This window comes from Ceratotherium simum, chromosome 5 (assembly GCF_057802395.1).
Source record: "Ceratotherium simum simum isolate JZ-2026a chromosome 5, ASM5780239v1, whole genome shotgun sequence".
NCBI lineage: Eukaryota > Metazoa > Chordata > Mammalia > Perissodactyla > Rhinocerotidae > Ceratotherium > Ceratotherium simum.
In genome coordinates this window covers 47854931-47873952 of record NC_141904.1, presented here as the reverse complement: position 1 = coordinate 47873952, position 19022 = coordinate 47854931, and the positions used below count along the sequence as shown (strand labels likewise).

The 19022-nt window shown below is 48.3% G+C and overlaps 1 protein-coding gene across 2 annotated transcripts in view; it reads left to right on the top strand.

Annotated features, from left to right (window-relative positions):
- Positions 1–1263: 1263 nt before the first annotated feature.
- Positions 1264–19022, top strand: part of FYCO1 (FYVE and coiled-coil domain autophagy adaptor 1) — a 75520-nt gene continuing 57761 nt past the window's right edge. For both annotated transcript variants that reach the window (XM_087430850.1, XM_004419604.3), the window contains exons 1-4: positions 1264–1361; positions 11724–11860; positions 15299–15405; positions 16886–17011. In XM_087430850.1, the coding sequence (XP_087286976.1) occupies positions 11806–11860; positions 15299–15405; positions 16886–17011 (288 nt within the window). In that variant the 5' untranslated portion in view covers positions 1264–1361; positions 11724–11805. The remainder of the gene's footprint in view (positions 1362–11723; positions 11861–15298; positions 15406–16885; positions 17012–19022) is intronic.

Sequence of the window (19022 nt, the reverse complement as noted above, 5' to 3'; positions counted from 1 at the left end):
CAGCTCACTGTCTTATCTACACCTAATTTATAAAAGATAGCTAATGAGATGCCTTAGCCTAAACTTAATTAGGAAATCTATTTCTTTTCCTGTGTTATTTTACCCAAACAACTCCCCTCGTTCTCCATTTGTAATGTTGGGGCCATGGCTCCTGACTGGACACCACTAGCTAAGTCCTGTGAGGTAGAAAGGTGTTTCTGGTTAAATGCTTGGAACAGGGCAGAGAGTAAAGGATGGTGTGGCCAGAGATAAGGAATGGAGCCCAGTCACAGGCTGCAAAACCTCGGGTACTCTGGCTCTTCTCGCTTGTGCCACAGTAGACATTATTAATAAATGCATTTTGTTCTATTGAGTCCAGCCTCAGAGTGCTTTGCAACTTATAAACAGGAAAAATAAATAGAAATTGAGCTGAGAGTGGGGCAAAAGTTAAGGGTGGGAGTTCATTCATTAATACACAGTTTTTGAGCACTGATTTTAAGCAGGCACCTGTGTTAAGAAGTGAGGGGGGGCCAGCCCCATGGCTTAGAGGTTAAGTGCATGCGCTCGGCTACTGGTGGCCCGGTTCGGATCCCTGCGTGCGCACACGCACCACTTCTCCTGCCATGCTGAGGCCACCTCTCACATACAGCAACTAGAAGGATGTGCAACTATGACATGCAACTATCTACTGGGGTTTTGGGGGGGAAAAAAAAAAGGAGGAGGATTGGCAAGAGATGTTAGCTCAGAGCCGGTCTTCCTCAGCAAAAAGAGGAGGATTAGCATGGATGTTAGCTCAGGGCTGATCTTCCTCACAAAAAAAAAAAAAAGGAAGTGAGGGGGATCAAAAGGTGGGACATTAGGCCCAGTAATATGTAGCCCACTATATCAAAAACGTTATCATTTCAATATGTAATCAATATAAAAATATTAAGGAGCTATTTTACATTCTTTTTTCATACTAAGTCTTTGGAATTCAGGTGTGTTTTTCAGTTACAGCACATGCACAATTCAACTCAAACCAAACACCTTTCAAATTCTCATGGACAGCGCCGCTCTGGAGATCCGGGACCAATGATTTGTGGGCACCGACGCCCGCTGGGATTGCAAGAGTTAACCTGCGGCCCGCTCTGGGGGAATGATCACGAAGAGCTGTAAACCACAGCTTTGCAAAACTCCCTACTTACTGGGAGTGGTAGTCGGTGCCTGTCTGCCCGTGTGGTCCGATGGGAGTTGTAGGCCTCAGCCTCGGAGCGTGCTGGGAGTTGTAGTCCGCGCCCGCCTCAGGCGGGTTTGCGTGTCATGGCCGCCCACGCCGCGCTCCAGTACTCTTCCGCTTGGCCCCAGAAAGTTTCGGTTCTGCCCAGACGTGGACCCACAAGCGCGTAAGTGCCACCGGAGGGCCGGCCAGACTTTGGGGTCGCCTGTTCCGCTGTGGCCCCGGAGCAGAGAACTTCCCCCCGGGCGCGGCTTGTCACCTGTTGCCCTTACGGTCCCCGCCCATCCCCGGTCTCCCATAGACCCCGCCCGTGCCCCTTGCCGTTGCCCAGCGGGCCTGGAAAGCACGTCGAGGCAGTAAAGCTGACCTTGGAACCCAGGCTGCGTCTGGTGATCAGTTAGAAAGACAGGCCCCCAAACACCAGTTCCAAGACCCCCAACGGCCGAGGGGCCGCAAAGGAGCCCACCATGTGGGGTCTCAGAGAAGCCTGGGAATATTTAGGCACAGGAGGACAGGTCCCAGAGTTTCTGCTTGCGTTGTCCGAGAGGCCGCAGACCTTACGGAGTGTAGTTCCTGCCTCAGCTGGGCCGGGACAGCCCAGACCTTCGCTTGGCAAGACTCCACTGATGCCTGGGTCTTTCCTCTCCTCCCATAAGGGGACGGTTTGTTCATCCCGGGCAGTCCTCAGGCCACGGCCCATTCTCATTAGCCACTGCCCCTTGTGCCCAGGTACAGGGTCTCGAGATAGCCTCCAGGTGATCTTTCTTGAAACACCTGTGGATTTGTGGATTACCTCTAGTATGCCTGCCCTGGACTTGGGCTAGAGTCCATGCTATTCAAAACTTAAGCTGGGGGTCTGGGGGAGGCCTGAATTTTTTTTTTTTTTTTTACATAAGAAAAGCACATGTGGTTGACACGTTAACCACATGGCTCCCTGTTAATGCACATGTGTCCTCTGACGCCCCTTGTCTCTCTTCGCGGTTCCCACTGGCTGCCCCCTCCAGAAAAAAAATAGAGCACTTGTTGAAACTGCCTGTTTTGGCCACAACTCCTCTGCCCCTGTGCTTGTCTTACCACAGCAGTTTCTTTTCCCAACAGAGAAATGGGTCAGGGGCTCTTTGAGGGCAGAGGATCAGGCCTTAATCTGCTCACTGCCCTCCTGTGAGTGAGAGCCTTGTGGCATCCTGTGTAGCAAGCTTAACGCCCCTACCATCTGCCAGGCGCGGCTGCCGACTGTTGCAGCCGGGGAAGAGCTGTCACACTGAGGTTTTCTGCTTTCAGTGGCTCCCACCTTCTGAAGTGGACCCATGTTGAGTGGGCTCCACTTGACCCTCCATTCTGTGAAAACCACTGTTCCTAAATTATTGAATGCCCTGTACCAGTTGTGGGCCATTGTTATCATCACCCTGGAAATCAGAGTGAATTGTCTCAGTGATGGGGCATAGCCTTCTTTGATTAAAAGGATCTGAAAAAACTTTTGCTTTAGGAAACAGGTTTTCTGCTTCTATTAAAAGTGTTCATCTTTGTGTAGTGCTTCATTTAGGTTTTAAACTGTTTTCAATATTTTATTAGGAAAATAGTTAAATATGCAGAATCATTGAAAGAATTGTATAGTGAACATGTACCCACCTGTTAGATTCTATGATTAATATTTCACTTTGATTATTTTTGGAGTTGCTTTAGAGTCCATCTTCTGACTATTCCTTGGATGGTCTTGCTCCTCGTGGCTGGGTTTGGGACACCAGCCCATGCTTTTAGCCTGGTCCTTTCAGGGCTGGATGGCCCCCACAGATGTTTGTGATGAGAAGAACCACCCAAAACAGAGCAAGATCAGAGCAGCTGGTGACTTTGAGCCGTGTTGGTCACCGAGGCCGTGAGCTGCTGCCTCCAGAACACAGAATAGGCACTCAATAGAATAGACAGCCGCCCTCTTCCCTTTAGGGGAGAGGCTTGGCTGATGGGTAACTTGTGTTTTCTGATGATTCCAAGGACAACTTTGGTGACTCAAGACTAGAATGTCTTTAAACGTTAGGCAGAGGAAGTGTGTTGTCTGGCTGTGGTCTCATGGTGAAAATCACTGGTAGGAATTCAGAGTTTGGAGCCAAATTCACTGGAGCAGCCCTGGGCAGTAGAGCAGGTAAGGTTCATTAACTGGTGCCCCGTAACCAGCCAGAGGCCGCCTCTGAGCAGAGATGAGTTGAGTTTGACCTTTGCAACATCTGCTCACCTACTGGCTGGAAAAGCATGGTCTTGCTCAAAGGATAAACAATATTTTCTATTTGTGATCTCAGTGCCAGTTTTTGGTTTTTTTGAAAGCGTTTTTTTAAAAAAAGTTGATTGATATAAGAACCTCTGTTTGAACAACTAAATAAATCAGTAGGGTGGCTGTTGAAATGTTTCCATGGGTCTGTGTTTATCTTCTTGCTATTTTTAGATGTGTCACTGTACCGTCCCCATAACAGAGCTTCAACCTCAGAGCATATGGGCTCCATGGCTTTTAGACGATAAGGATGACAGAGCTGTGCTCAGTTGGGCAGGAGGCGTTTTTCCCCTCTTCCTCATATTGGAGCCAGTTGGCCTGATGGTTTAGTGACCACCAGTGGTCCTTCTTGTTCACACAGGTCTCTGTGGCATTTGAAAAACACCAAGTGCCTATTTCTGGTTAGGCCAGATCCTGTTTTGAGGGATGAGGCTGTGTACATCAGTGTGGTTCTGAGGGCAGACTTAAGGAGAATCTGTGGTCTGGTTATGGTGCTGTGGCCCTGTGGCTGGTTCCCAGGCACAAGGGCAGGTCTGGCCAACTACTTCAGGAGCCTGGGGTACTGCACCCACCGACTGGGGCAGAAAATCGAGTTGGGGGAGCCCTTGGAATCCAGAAGAGAAACCTGAAGTGAAAAAGCATTCCAAGCCAGCCAATAGTGTGCAGAGGGCTGGGCCAAGAGAAGATCCCTGTAAGAGGTCCAGGATGGACAGCTGAACCAGAGGAGATGGTTTAGCCTGGAGCTGGAAGGTATTTCCTCAAGCTGAACCTGTAGCCCCAGTGCTTTTTCCAGGGCATCTGCAGCCTTGGTCAGGAGCAGGATGGGGGCACTTAGAAGCCTCAGCCAAAGTTAGTCGTTGAGAATGTCTTTTCTTCCCCTTCCTTACCTCCTCCATGAAACAAAGTAAAGGGTATCCTCCCCACATGGCACCTGAAAAAAAAATACAAGGTAGGAAGAGGTCAAATGACTTCCCCGGGACAGATAGATTTGCTGAAATTGCCTGAAAATAGTATAGTGAGCTAAACACACCATAGGTCTCACCCAATCATGGCATGATAGGTAATGGAAATTTCACATAACTAGTCTGATTCCAAAATCCAGATAGGGTCTACATTGGCAGGACTCAGCTACAGTTGATAAAAGAGAAGACAGTTATCTTGCCCGTTGCCACAACTCCAGCTCCCAGCCATCCTGGGTCTTGTTTGCCGCTCCTATCTGCCGGTGTAGCCCCACCCCCTGCCCCATCTGAACTGAGATTGCTGCTCTTTCACCCAAAGAGCACAGCAGAACTCAGGTCCTTCAATACTGCCCACCCTTGCGGTGTTCCTATTTGATGGTTCCAGATCCAAGCTTCCAAGAATGGAGAGAGGAATGGGCCTTGGGGAGGGTTGGGTGAGTGGGGAGGTGGTGGTAGTGGCAGTGGTTAGCATAGCCCTGAATGAGTAAGGCTGCCTTGCGGGTCGGAGCTGTGGTGCACACTTTCCCCTGTGGACACCCTTAATCCATCCAATCCCTAAATTACATTATTCCACTTTCTGAATAATAACTCCGTAATGTTTTCACAATAATGACGATATAAGTTCGCAGTTACAGCTCAATCTTAAATGCATTATTTTAGCCAACATGAAAGTAATTTATGCTCAATAAAGGAAAATTTAAATAGAATTTTTTGAAAATTTACTCATGTTTCCCACCGTTGAAGGATAATTATTGTTATTTACCTGTTGGTACATTTCTATGCCTAAAGTTTAGTTTGGTTTGTGGAGCAAGACGGAGGTTCTTGGTTTTGTCTCATTCATTCGTTCATTCAACAAGTAACTTATTGAGGGCTCTTCATGTGTCAGAACTATGCCAGGTGCTGGGGAAGTAATGAACAGCAATGGTACTTACAGAGAAGTGGGCAAGAGAGATTAAACAAGAAATTACTGTACTGGTGATCTGCCACAACAGCAAAAGAAAGGAGAGCCCCCTCTGCAGTGGGGGCTTAGAATCATGAGCAGAGTACAGTTTGGTGCCTCGTGTGTTCACCTGTTTTCATCAAAGTGCTTCTCAGGCCTCAAGTGATCTCTGTTACTTGTCTGTAAGCTTATTGGAGTGATGCTGTCTGTTTCTCCCCCCTGGAGGGTGAGTTCCTTGAAGGCGGGGGGCCCACAGGCCTTCTTCACAGCTGTAGCCCCAGCTCCTGCATCAGGCCTGCCTCTTAATAGTGGTGCTTACCTGGAAGACAGTTTGTTAATACATACAGTTAACACATTGTCTTCCTCAAGGCCATGTTTAGTGGCTGCAGCATCTTCTACCAGAGATCCAGTTCATAATTCATCATTGGTTGGACTGATGATTTTGGAGCTCTGTAATTTTCCCCACCTGCGTGGGGTTTGTGCCATTTGGGGTAGGAATAGGTGCACCAGTTGAGTTCTCAACTGTTTGTGCAGCTGTTCCAGAGACTGCCCAGATTTTCACATATGCCGTTGTCACCTCCTGGATGTTTTCTCTGGGCTTTCCAATGGCAGAACCTTAGCCCTGCAACCCCACCTTCCTAAAAAAGACAGTCAGCTTCCCCTAGGCCTGGAAGCAATACCTCACGTCCATGGGTCCCCTCTTGACCCTGCTGTCCTGGGTCAGTGGGCTGGAATCAGGGCCAGTTTGGTGTGTGTTCCAGGGGAGTGACCAAGAAACCTGGAATTGTTGGTGGGAGGGAGGGGGCCAAGAGAAGATTCAAGAAGTGATGGCAAAGTCGCAAGTCCTCCTTCCCTTTAAGAAAGAGAGAAGATTGCAAGCACAAAGGAGTGTTTGGGAAAGATGACCCAGGCATGCAGTTGGTCAACACTTTAATTGTAGGTCTAAGGGTTGGGTCGCCTGATGAGTCTGTGCTCACGTGTGCTGAAATGTCTGCCTCTGAGCTGGCCTCTGACAAACTCCTGAGCATTCTCCTAGGCACCCTCTTGAAGCTCTGGTGAGGGCAGCCTGCCTGCCCACTGACCATTTCAGCACTGAGCCAGCAGGACCTCCAGGCTTTCAAAGCTGCAGGTACCAGCCAAGTGCCCTCCTTTCCATAGGTGGTAACTAGATAGATGCTATTGGGTGTGCTGAACCAGGCTAAGGCGATGGACTCTTCCAGACAGGCTTTCTGCTTTTGACTGATCTGAACCATCCATGTTCACATTCTTTCTTGGTCAGGGTGGAATTCACAACTGGTATGCTCTACCTTGTGTGGGAGTTGGGGAGGAGCCCAACTGTACGGTGCCCTCTCTGGGTCAATTCTTAGCTATTGTGTTGGGAGCAAGTAAAAAATTTTGAAGGCAGGGCATGGTTGTCTTCCACACCCCAAACCTCCTCCTCCCCTTCTGATCCTTCTTTCTTTATGTGGCTACTCAGACACATAAAGTATTGCTCCTGCTGGAGCCAGTTTCTGGGCAACATTATGAACATTAGTCATTTGCGCCATAGTGTAAATAAGTTTACATGAGTCAGTTGATGTCTTTGTATCTTAATTTGGGACTAAACTGCTGTCTGTATTGTTTAAGATATTCAGGGTATCTGGGCAGGTGTAGGAGGAATTTGGAGGTCAGGGAAGATCCTTTACCTCTAAAATAATACCTACACTGTGACTAGGAACTCAGGCAATAGTCCCAGGTAGTAAATAAGAATTTTTAAAACTGCATTTAGCTTCTTTTCCTCTTTATCGGAAGAGTGGATATTTTCAGACATTCTGGATAAGCTTAAACATAATTTTGAGTTGTTAGCAAGAGAATTCAATATTCCTAAAAATGTTATAAAATGAATTTCTCTGGTATTTGAAAGAGCTTGCCAGAGATGGTGATGGAGGTTTTTACATGTCATGCAACAAGGGCCCTGGTTCATGGAGGTGACTTACACTTTGTGGGCCTTGCGAGGTGTGGGCATCCTGGAGTCCTTCCCCCGGTGCTGAAGCAGCCATGGCGGTGTAGACGCTCTCTCTGAGTGTCTCTTGAGTTAGGAGAGCAGTTTGCTAATGAGTTATAGAGGTCAGGATTGGGCTGGTTCGTGCTAGAAGTCTGAGATCCCTGTAATATGATAAGAAATATATATTTGGTCTTTGTCCCTGGTTCCAGGCACAGAGCTTCTAAAACTGTTGGAATTTCCTGAGTGATAGGAGTGTCTTTGGTTGTTCATAACAAACCCCTTTCAACCATACTTGAGTTTATGCTAATAAGATGATTCTTGGTGGGCCCCTACATAAGCTTGAGGATGAAGGCTGGTTGCCAGAGGAACGAACCATGTGGTTAGAGGGTTGGAACTTTGAGCCCCTCTGGGGAGGGGAGAGGGGCTGAAGATGGAGTTAATCACCAATGGCCAGTGATTTAATCAGTTATGCTATGTAATGAAACCTCCATAAAAACTCCTAAAAGACAGGGTTCTGAGAACTTCTGGATTGGTGAACACATCGAGGTGCTGGAAGGTGGGAAGCCTGAGGGCATGGAAGCTCCCACGCACCTCCCCGCCCCCCCAAACTCTAGGCATCTCTTCCATTTGGCTGTTCTTGAATTGTATCCTTTAAAATAAACCAGCAATAGTAAAGTATTTCCCCAGTTCTGTGAGCTGTTCTAGGAATGGCTAAGAAAGGGATCAAGGGAACCCCCAATTCATAGCTGATTGGTCAGAAGTACAGGTAGCAACCTGGGCCTTGCCACTGGCTTCTGAAGCCAGGGCAGTCTTGTGGACTGAGCCCTTAACCTGTGGGGTCTGCACTAATTCCAGGTAGTTAGTATCAGAATTGAATTGAATTGTAGGGCACCCCGGTGGTGTCAGAACTGGTTATTAGTGTGGAAAAAAGCCACCCATTTGGTGTCAGAAGTGTTATGAGTAAAAAATAGCTCATCCCTCAGCCAAAGGGCAAGCTTATCCAGAGACACAAGAGGTTGGCCGTGGTGTGGAGAGAGTGCCCCATTCTGTGTCCTTTGTTGGTTGATGATGACCTCAGACTGAGGAAGAGGGAGGGCAAAATGCTGAGTCCTCCTTTCCAAGTCCATAAACACAGCATCCCTGTGGTGACCATGCTCTTCCAGGGAAGCTCTGATTTACTTCCTGAAACCGTGTTAAGGTGGTGACCCACAGCCATGGTGGGGAAGCCACTGGGACCAACAGGCCCAGCAGCCAGTTTCTTAGGGCTCATTACCTTGATGATGATACAGTCTCTTTGGAAAGTCAGCTTGTGTAACCAGCAGCTGGGCACAGCTCACCCTGTGACCTGGAAACCTGGCATCAGCTGAGCGCACTCCGAGGGTCAGGCAGAGAAGGCCTCCTGGGCTCGGGCTGGCACAAGGGCACTTGAAGGAGCGTGTTTCTGTCTGTTCAGGCTCATCTGCCAAGATGCCTTTTGGTGTGCAGGCATTGCTTCCCTCATGCCAGACTCCAAAGAGGGGTGGATTCTAGGAAATCCAGCTGGAGGTATATAGTTCATGCGTTGTCGCGGCCAGAGCCTGGATGAGTTAACTCAGAATCTGTTGTTACCGCTTCCTTCCCAAGCTCCGCCCTCTCCTTCATGTGTGCGTCTCACCCCTAGTTTTCAGTGTACCCACGGACCCAGTGGGCTTCGTTTGAGAACTCATGGGGTTTTAGTCATCTTCCTCCAAGATCATTTCTCCCAGAAGTTACAAGGCTCTCTGTTGACAGTAGTCACTTAAGAGGATGCAGGTAGAGAAACAGCCTTTGTGTTTGCCGTACCTCCACTTTGGTGACCTTTGCTCCTTGGAATGACTTCTGTTCATTTTTCAGGCCTGGCCCAACTCAGTTGCCATCAGAGTGTTTCGCACCCTCTCCCTTCCTCAAGCAGAGTTAATTTTCCCTTCCTCAGGTCCCATTGCATCTTTCTAAATTCATCACAATGCTGCTCTTTTTGTTGAGATATAATTTACATTGTGTGAGTTTGACAAATATGTGTTTGTCAGATGTATACAGTCATGTAACCACCACCATAATCAAGACACAGAACAGAATTGCCCCCCAAAATTTCATACTCACTTGTAGTCAAACCCTCCCTTCACCCCTAGCCCCTGGCAACCACTGATCTGATTTCTCCCCAATGTTTTGCCTTTGCAAGAGTATCACGCAAATGGAATCGTAAAGTGTGCAGCCTTTTCTGTCTGGCTTCTTTCACTCTGCATAAGGCATTTGTTGTGTGTATCTGTGGTTCATTTCTTTCCTTGCTGAGTGCCCATAACTTTTTATCCATATCTCTACATCACCTCTTCCACTGTATCCACATAGCTGGATCTTTCTGTCTGTCTCCTTGGTGCGTAGCCGAGCTCCTCCAGGGCTGGACTGTGCTTTGCGTGCCTCTGTATCCCTAGCCTGCACATAGTAGGCACTTGACAGAGTGTGGTGTGGTGCCGGGGCAGCTGTGCATTGACAAGGATGATCTTTGATCCTCTCTACCTCACGGGGAGGGGGTAGCAGAGCCCCTGTAGAAGTCTGGCTGAGCCTGGGCTCTGGCTTTCTCTAGGGCCCTGGCTGGTCCCTGCTCAGGCTCTGTGTTCAGCAGGTGACCTGGAGAGATGTCCAAGGATGGGCAGGCTGGCTTCTCATAGACTACACCTGCCCTCAGTTTGGTGTCCATGATGGGTGGGGTGCCAGCACTTGTTGGGCAGCTTTGGATGGTTCTCTCTGGATCCCCTGACTCTGCTTTCTGGGGCTCCCTGTCCTGAAGTACTGGGAGTGTGGTGTCAGTGTATGCCTGTCTTGTTCCTCCTAGGCTGGAGAAGCCCTCTTTGGGCCTTGTTTTCACTGAGTCACAGCTGCACTGGCTTGTTAGTTAAAAATGGGCCTAGACATATCCCCTCTGTGACAGGCCCTCCTCGTCTCAGGCTGACTCTGGAGTGCCTGTGTAAGTATGTGGAGGAGCCTGAGTTTGGGGACCATTTCTATTCCAGGATCTTCTTGCCTTGACTCCTGGATCAGTAAGGGGAAGATGGCGGTGGGAGAGTGAGGGCCAGCGTGTGTTAGAAATACTTGGAGGTGGCGGCATGTTACTTCGGAGACACTGGAGTTCAGGGGGTTCCTGGAAGCCAGTGGAAGTGATTGGTTGTTTGCTGTAATGACAGTGACTCAACTGTAAATCCACAGGGTTTTAAATCAGACTGACCAGGGTTCAAACCACGGATCCACTCTTTACCGGCTGTGGCCTTAGACAAGTTACATGACTTCTCTGATCACCAATTCCTCCTTTGTATGTTATCTGCCCCACTAGGGTGATTGTGAGAATTAAAACAATCACATGTATAAAGCAGCTAACAGGGCCCAGCACAGAGTAGGCCCTCATTTAGTGCCAGCTGCTCCTATGGCCACCTCTAGTCTTGCTATGTGCTTTGGCCAGCAAGCATTACTACTTTGCATTAGCTTCTAAGGAAAGAATTAGAGGTTCTGAAAGAAGGACACAGGGGTGTCCAAATTCATGTCCAGACTTTTTTCCACTGCTGCTCATACCTCCTCATCTTTGTTGGTCTTCAGCCACTACTGTGTCCTTAAATCATTTCAACAGCCACCCAAATGGAGCTGGTAACTCAGGACTCACCAGCCCAAGAAGACTGTAACCGAGCTTAAAATAGAGACGTGTCCCTTCACCGGCCCCTGAGGGCAGGCCAGGTTGTGTCTGCACACCCAGGCTGAGCCGGACTCTGGGCAGCTGGAGGCTGCACACCTCCCCACAAGGGAGCTGCTTCCCCCGGGAGGCAAGCCGGGCTTTCCTTGGTCCAGGAGCCCTGAGGGTATGTGTCCTCAGCCTCTCGGCACCCCACCGCTGCCTGGCCAGAGGTTACTGGCCATTCCTCAGAGAAACAAAGCCTGGGGAGGACCTGGGGCCGGGCGTGGGGGAGACAGGGATCTGGTGGTACCTGGCACCTTAGGTTTTAGCAGGCCGTCTGAATTGGAGTTAGACTAGTTCTGGCCTTTGGTATTGGGGGATGAGGGGAGCCATCGGGAGGCCTTTTTAAAGATGGACAATGGGGCAGTCTTGTCTAAGAGGGCAGAATAGGAGGGGAGCTCAGAAAGAAAAGTCCACGCTATTTGGTGGTTCTTGTTTTTTTTTAAGTGCCAAACCAGATCATTGTGTCTGCACATAAGTGTGTCAGAAGCCAACCAGAGAAAGCCCACAGAGCGAGGCCCACACAGAAAGGTTAGGCCCTGCCCAGTGAGAGAAGACGCCCGGATGGGGCGACTTGGTGCCCAGAGCAGCATTCCTCTACTACTGTCTTTACGTTGTGTCTGTGACTGCTTCCTCCTTGCCCTTGCAGGTGCCACCATGGAGTCTGACCTTTGCTGACCAGACCCAGGCAGGAGGCGCACAGCCAAGACAGGCGGCCTGCAGCCATCGCCATGGCTTCCAGCAGCTCGGAGAGCCAGCTCCAGAGAATCATCCGAGATCTGCAGGGTACGGTTAGGCCGAGGGCATGCTGAGTTTGGTTTTGAGGGGGCTGTGGCTGTGCTTTTGCTGTGGCCAGTTGAAATTCAGCCCTTTCATCTGTGTTCACACCAGGGTAATTGGAGCCCTCAGGACACGTCATCCTGAAATATTTGGGGCTCATATGTCCACCCTGTGCAAGGCTGGGAGAGCTTACCTGGCCTTCCCCTCAGGGAACTGTAAAGCCACTTTGTAAACAAAATCAAATACCCCAGTCTGGGTCTGGGTCTGATTTCAGTGTGTGTGTGTGTGTAGGTGTGTTTTCAAGCTAACCTGCTGAGTCTTTGGGTGGATCATGAGCCTCTGGGCTCTGATGAAGTTGGCTCATTTGGGGAGGAATATTCTCCCTCCCTCTGAGCAGGAAGACGAGATTCCCATCTTTCTTGTTTTGCTGTCCGACCTGGTCCTGGTGGGCAGATGACCTGTCGCCTGTGACGTGCTGCTGTTCTGGGCCTGCTGTCTCCTGGATTTCCCGAGCTCAGCGTTGCCCACTGAGAGAGATGACTTGTAGGCCTCGTCTCTCTGAGAAAGGCAAGGCGGGGAGGGTGTACGTGAAGAGGAGTGGACTCAGGAGGAACAGACTGCTCTCTCTCCTGGCTGCAAAGTCCAGGGCCCGAGTCCACCCTTTCTGGTGACGTCCCAGGGGTCAGAATTTTGGCACGTTTTCCATCCCCTGAAGATCTCTAGGGCTGATCTTGTGAGCCTCTTTGGAGCTCCAGCATGTTAGCTGCAACATGATCTGAAGCTGACCACTTCCTCCATGTCGCAGAGACCATGGTGACACTCTCCTGAAAGACTGAAGGCCCAGGTTCCTAACAGCTCAGACAGTGCCGTGACCGACTGCAGTCTCTCCTACCCAGGGCCATCGGGCTGGTGGCGGCCACAATGCGGTCCTCGTTCTGAAGGTCCAAAGTTGATGAGATAAAAATCGCTTTCTCAGGCTTACCTCCTATTTATGTAGTACTTTGGGCCTCTAATGGCTAACAGTTATATGGCATTTCACGTGTGCCAGGCACTGTCCTACATGTCTTACGGACGATAACTCATTGAGTCCTCACATTTGGTCCTTTGAGGTAGGAACCATTATTATTCCCATTTTGCAGATGCAAAAACAGGCACAGAGAGGTGAAGTGACTTGCCTAAGGTCACGCAGCTAGTCGGGCAGAGCCTGGGTTTACACACACACCTGGTGCCAGAGTCTATGCTCTTAACTACACCAGTCTACTTCCAGCTAAAATGTTAGATTTTTTTTTTAATCTACATACACACAGAGGCAGAAAAATGATAGTCCCTGGAAATCTGAGTTTGCCGCTGGCCATCAGAGGTTTCTCCACAAAGTAGGCAGTCTTCTCTGTGTTTCAGTCTCTGGTCCTCAAGGACGACTTTGGGACCCAGATGTGCTTACTGGGAGGGGAGTGAGGAGGCGAGGGCCCCCAGGTAGAGCTCCCGCTCCAGGGAGGGAGCCGGCAGTAGCAATTGTTCAGTTGCCTTTTTCCACTCCATCTGCTGGCTGCATCTGGTCATCCCCAACATCCCAAGGCCCAGTCAGTGCCCTATACACAGTGCACAGAGCACCCAGCCCGCGGAGCACCCAGCCAGTGGAGCACCCAGCCCACAGAGCACCCAGCCCACAGAGCACTATGGTGGGAATTCTTAACAGGCACCACTTTCTCAAGACTTCTTTCCTTTCACCTGTTGGTAACTGTCTTAATCATACAACAGATCTATGGCGTCTACCGTGACACCTTAACTGAGGTGTCCTGTGCAGTGCACAGCCTGCACACCCCTGCAGGGCAGCCGCTTATCCTCCTGTGACAGCAGGTGCGAGGGCTTTGGAGTCAGGCAGGCGTGGGGTCAGCTCCCGGCTCCGCCTTTTAACCCTGGAAGATGTTGGACAAGTCCCTTCACCCTTCCAGGTGCAGTTGCTCTCTTTGTGTGTGAGGTGGGTTTGATGATAATACCCACTTCTCCAGATTGATGACCGAAGCAAATATGTAATTCGTGTAAAGTTTAAGATTGTTCATAAGTAATACATTTGGATTATCAGATGTTAGAGCTGAAAATTTCATATTTCATAAACCAAGGCTTTTTCTTTCAAACTTTCAGGAGTTCCCAGATCAGGTTGTGAGCGTTTACCCTCTTGAGGGTGGAGGAAGAAGGCTGTGTGTCTCTCCTGGTCCCTGGGCCTCGGCTCTCAATGCAGCCCCAGTAGGCACTTCTAGTAGGGCGCAACTCAACAACACTCACTTGTTGTAAGAAGCGGTCCCAAGAATCTGTCTTCGCCATTTGCTGACCTTTGCCTGAGGGGTCAGTGTGGATTAAATTTTAGCCAGCTCAGGCTCATCTTCAGTCCTGGGCAGGTCTGCTTTCTAACTGTGGTGCTTGAGAGCAGGGGATAGGGGCTCCTTTTCTTTTAAGAATTGTCAGAGAAGAAGATAGTCTTGCCCAGCACATCCCAACCATCTCAGCTGGGGAAATTTTTCCCAGTATCTAAACCAAACCCAGCTTCTAATAGTCCCTCTGTTCCACAGCAGAGGCTGTGAGTGAGTCAAAGGTGGTTTTTTCCCCTTTTCTGCACAGGGAGGTGATTTATCTTAGAAATTAAGAGGTGGACTCTAGAGTCACAAAGCCCTTGAGAAAACCAAGGTTCTCATTCTAGCTCTGCTGTTTCCCCTGCATGATCTCAAGAGCACTTGAGTTCCTCATCTGTAAAATGGGGATGATAACACCACCCTTCATCAATTCTAAGGTGTGCTTATTTTTTTTTTTCACATTTTAACAGCTCTGAAATTAGCATCGTCCCAAAATCAATTGCATCTCAGATTTGTTGAAATAAGGCAATGCTTGCCTCGCGGTGCAGTATTAAATGAGAAGGACATGCAGAAGCCTGGCCCCTCGTAGGCACTAAGTTAACAGAAGCGGATATGGTGGTTGTCATTCTTGGGATTGTTACCGTTATTATTATTTGCACATTCTGGGTCTTCTTGAGGCCTGGGCTTACCTGTACTGAAAAGTAGGATTATAATGAACAGGAACAGGAAACATGGCCAGAATAGAGTAAAGCTTTCTGGAAGTCAGTATTAGACTGCTGAATGATTCATCTACACAGCAAACATTTGTTGACCAAACACTGCCTGCAAATTATGAGGCCTATGTGGGGGACCTACAGGGATGACCAAGAACTGTGCTCAGTCAGCGAGCTCTTGTAAAGTACCTGTGGGCTCTCAGGACATCTTCATGCCTTCTGACTTGGAGTTACATCCCATGGATGTGTACATACCACTTCACATGTCCAAGGTGCTTTGCCATCATTGACCACTGACTTACTCATGCTTCCTGGGGTTACTCTGCTTCTCTCTCTGAGGTCAGTCTCCATCTTGTTACATGTTCCTGTTTGTTGTCTTAAAGATGCTGTGACAGAACTAAGCAAAGAATTTAAGGAAGCAGGAGAACCTATCACAGATGACAGCACCAGCTTGCATAAGTTTTCCTATAAACTTGAGTATCTCCTTCAAGTAAGTGACTCCTATAATGTGTTGATTTCTGCTCTGTTATCTCTTGTTTCCCTCTTGGGTGACTCGTCAGCATTCAGGATGTGGTTCAGAAACCTCAGTGGAGCCATTAAGCTCTCCTGGTTAGACTGAAGGTCAGAGCAGTGCCCAGCGAGAGCTCGAGCCTCTGGGGAATTGTAATGTTGCCCTTTAGCATGGTTTTGGGAGTTGAGAACATGCTGTAGAGAGTTAGGTCATCTCAAGGCAGGTCACAAGGTCACTGTATAACAGGGATCTTAACTTTGGGGCAATCATATACCCTTTGGCAGTCTGGTGAAAGCTGTGGAATCTCTCCTCAAACAGACATGTGTATGTGTACACACCCAGTCACACATTTTCCAGGAGTGTGTGGACCTCTGAAGATTATCCAGAGGCTTCTGTTTTAGAGCCTTGCTGCTCAAAGTGTGGTCCATAGACCAGCAGCATCAACATCATCTGGGAGCAACATCACGTGCTGAATCAGGATCTCTGAGGTCAGCCCGGGAAGTTTTCTTTTAACACACTCACAGTGTAATGCTTATGTCTGCTTGGTTCAAGAAGCATGGATCTAGAGAACTCTGCAGATGTGGACAAATACAGGCAACTACAATAGGCAGGAAGGAAAGGGACCAAAATGTTAACAGAAGTTATCTTAGGGTGGTAGAATTAGGTCTTATAATTTTTCTTTTTTTTTTAACCCAGATTTCCTAACAAAATATTCATATCTCACTTCTATAATCAGAAAAAATGCTATAAAATATTATGTTTTAGAAAGATATACCTATATCATTTTGAACACCGTAAGTTTGCAACATCACATCCCACCAAAACCTATGGGATGACAGCCCACTGGAGGAGATGCCCCCAGCGTGTTCAAGGACTCACCTGTCACATGCCTTTTCAACTGGTTCTCTGTTTTACAATGTGAAAATATTTATGGACTTTTTTTTCAGTTAGCTGATTTTGGTTCTGGATTTGAAATGACTTATAGCTGACATTGATTTGAATTTATTGTATGTATGTTAAAACAGTATTGAGAGTTGAGTAAATGGGATAAAATGTCACTAACTCATTTCCCTAAGTTGAGACATAGTTAACCCTCTGCTTGTTGCCCTTAAGACTTTTCACTTGTATTTCTTTATCATGTTAATAGCCATTTTGGTGGTCTTCCCCCCAACTCTATGCACAGAGGTCTCTTCAAGGGATAATCTTTCTTGCGGGGCTGTTATTCCTGAATCTCACTAGTTGTGTGACCTTGAGCAGGTACTTAACCTCTACTAGCCTCAGCTTTCTCATCTGTAAATTGAGGATTAAAACACCCTTGTTTGCCTATAAATAATAATTATGCCAGTAAAGGGCCTTGCCCAGTGCCAGGCAACTAAGAAGCTGTTATTGTTTGTTATTTAAATGACGGGATGAGCAGCAGTGGTTTGGACCTCCTCTCTTTGTCCCTTTCCCTATCCAGTTCGATCAGAAGGAGAAGGCCACCCTCCTGGGCAACAAGAAGGACTACTGGGATTACTTCTGTGCCTGCCTGGCCAAGGTGAAAGGAGCCAACGACGGGATCCGGTTCGTCAAGTCTATTTCGGAGGTAAGCAGAGCAAGGAACTCAATCTTCCTCTCACCTGCCTTAAGCATCTCTTGCAGAGACCGTTGCTGCAGACAGTCAGGTGAGGAAATGGAGGTTTAGGGTTGGTAGAGAAATAAAGAAATCCAGTCCAAGTATACTCAGTACCCACTCGTAGCTCAAGGAAGCCACCTAAGTGAGCGTTTACCAAGCCGAGGGATGGCTCAGTCCTGACTCTGTTCATTAGACCATGACCCACACGTTACCTAACAGGGTGGGCTGTTCACATCATAGTTTGTTCATGGTGCCCCTCGGAGGTGTACAGCACAGGACACCCACCTTTTTTAAAAAATCAGTTTCTTAGATAAAATTCTTAGAGTTTGCTAGGCTGCTTTCCTTACAGTTTGCCCAGGACACTTGGATTTGAAATGAAGAGAGTGATGTGAGATCTCAAGAGACATTTCTTAAAATGCTGGTGTGCTGAGCAACTTCCCACATTCAGTTCTGAGCCCCTCAAGAGCAGAATTACCATGGCTTTGTGATTTTACAAAACTCCAGAACAACCACAAACACTCTCTCTCTCCCTCCCTCTCTCCCCTCTGCCATCTCTCTCCCACTCCCCTCCATCCCTCTCCCCTACCCCCAATGAATTTCTCCCCCTCTCTCTCTCTCCCTCCCTCTCATTAGCCTAGTCCATCCGGGAGTGAAGAATTTTGCATAGTAGGGAGCAAGTAAACCCCTACATTTGGGGTAGGAGGGCTGAAAGGTTTCTGCCTTTCATCTTTCTTTTCAGATCTCATCAGTAAGTTTAAAGTCGCTTTCAAGTCAGCAGACACGCTCTTGCCTGGCCTCCCACAGAGGCCATAGAGTCAGGTGCTCTGGGAGGATCTCTTTCCCAACCATGCCAGCTAGAGCCGGATGGGTTTCTTCTTATAGAGAATGACATTGAGGGCCGAGCATTTTCCACCAGCTGCACCCTCTGACATCTGAGAAAACGAGGAAAGATCCTGGCTCTGAAGAGTTTTTCCTGCAACTTTTTTTCACATCCATGTAGTGTGATGGGTCCTGTGAGAGGTGGGACACTCAGGTCTATGATATGGAGCAGTGTTTTAGTGCATCATAAATCTGGAAGGAGTTCTCATTGTCACTCTGTTATCTTCCACTCCTCAGAGCAACTAAAGCCTTCGACCACTGAAGTCTGGAAATAAATTTAGTTTAATCCTCATTCCCCAGGGTTACAAAATGCTTAAGTTTACTTTTTGGTTCGTTTCCTCTTCTTTTCTCGTAATGCACAGACCATTAGACAGTCCAAGGCCAGTGAAACTGACTTCTAGAAGCAAAAAGCACTTCCTGCTTGCACAAACATTGTTGGTTTTTTGGTGGCTGGCATGGGCTCCACTTCCCGTAGGGTCTGATTGTCTCATCTCTGTTGAAGATTCTGCTCTCTGGGGCATCATTGGGTAGAATACAGAATGTCACTAGGCCAGTGGGCTGCTGAATACTTGGGTTAACTTTAATGATCAGGTGCCATCCAGGCCAACAAGCCAGAAGGTAAAAGTCAATGGATAAGAAGCGTTGCTGGGCCCCTCAGGCCCCTTTAGGGTGAGAGGTAGCCATTTGGGCTAAAACAGTCCAAGGCTCAAATCAGCAACTTCTGGAGGTTCAGAATGGCCTTAACCTGGACTTTGTGTGTTTCACCGCAGTGGACAGGATGAGAACCAGGGTGCACCTTGGCATCTGGCTGCTGGCACAGTGGCCTGGTTTAGAGCAGAATCAGCTCACGTGTACCTTGCAGACTTCCTGTCCTTTGCTGCTGATGTATCACTTCTTGGTGTAGTGCATCTGAGTTCTGATTCGATGCTAAAAAAATTAAGAAATTAGGTAATGAAAGCAGACCCATGATCTCAAAAAATCAAAAATCAAAAAGCCGTGCAGCATTTTCGTTTGCAACGCGAGGGAACTATTGTTCCCTTCCCCAAAGGGTGTTCAGAAATATTTTTTAAAATAAATAGCTCCCTTTGTATATATAATCAAT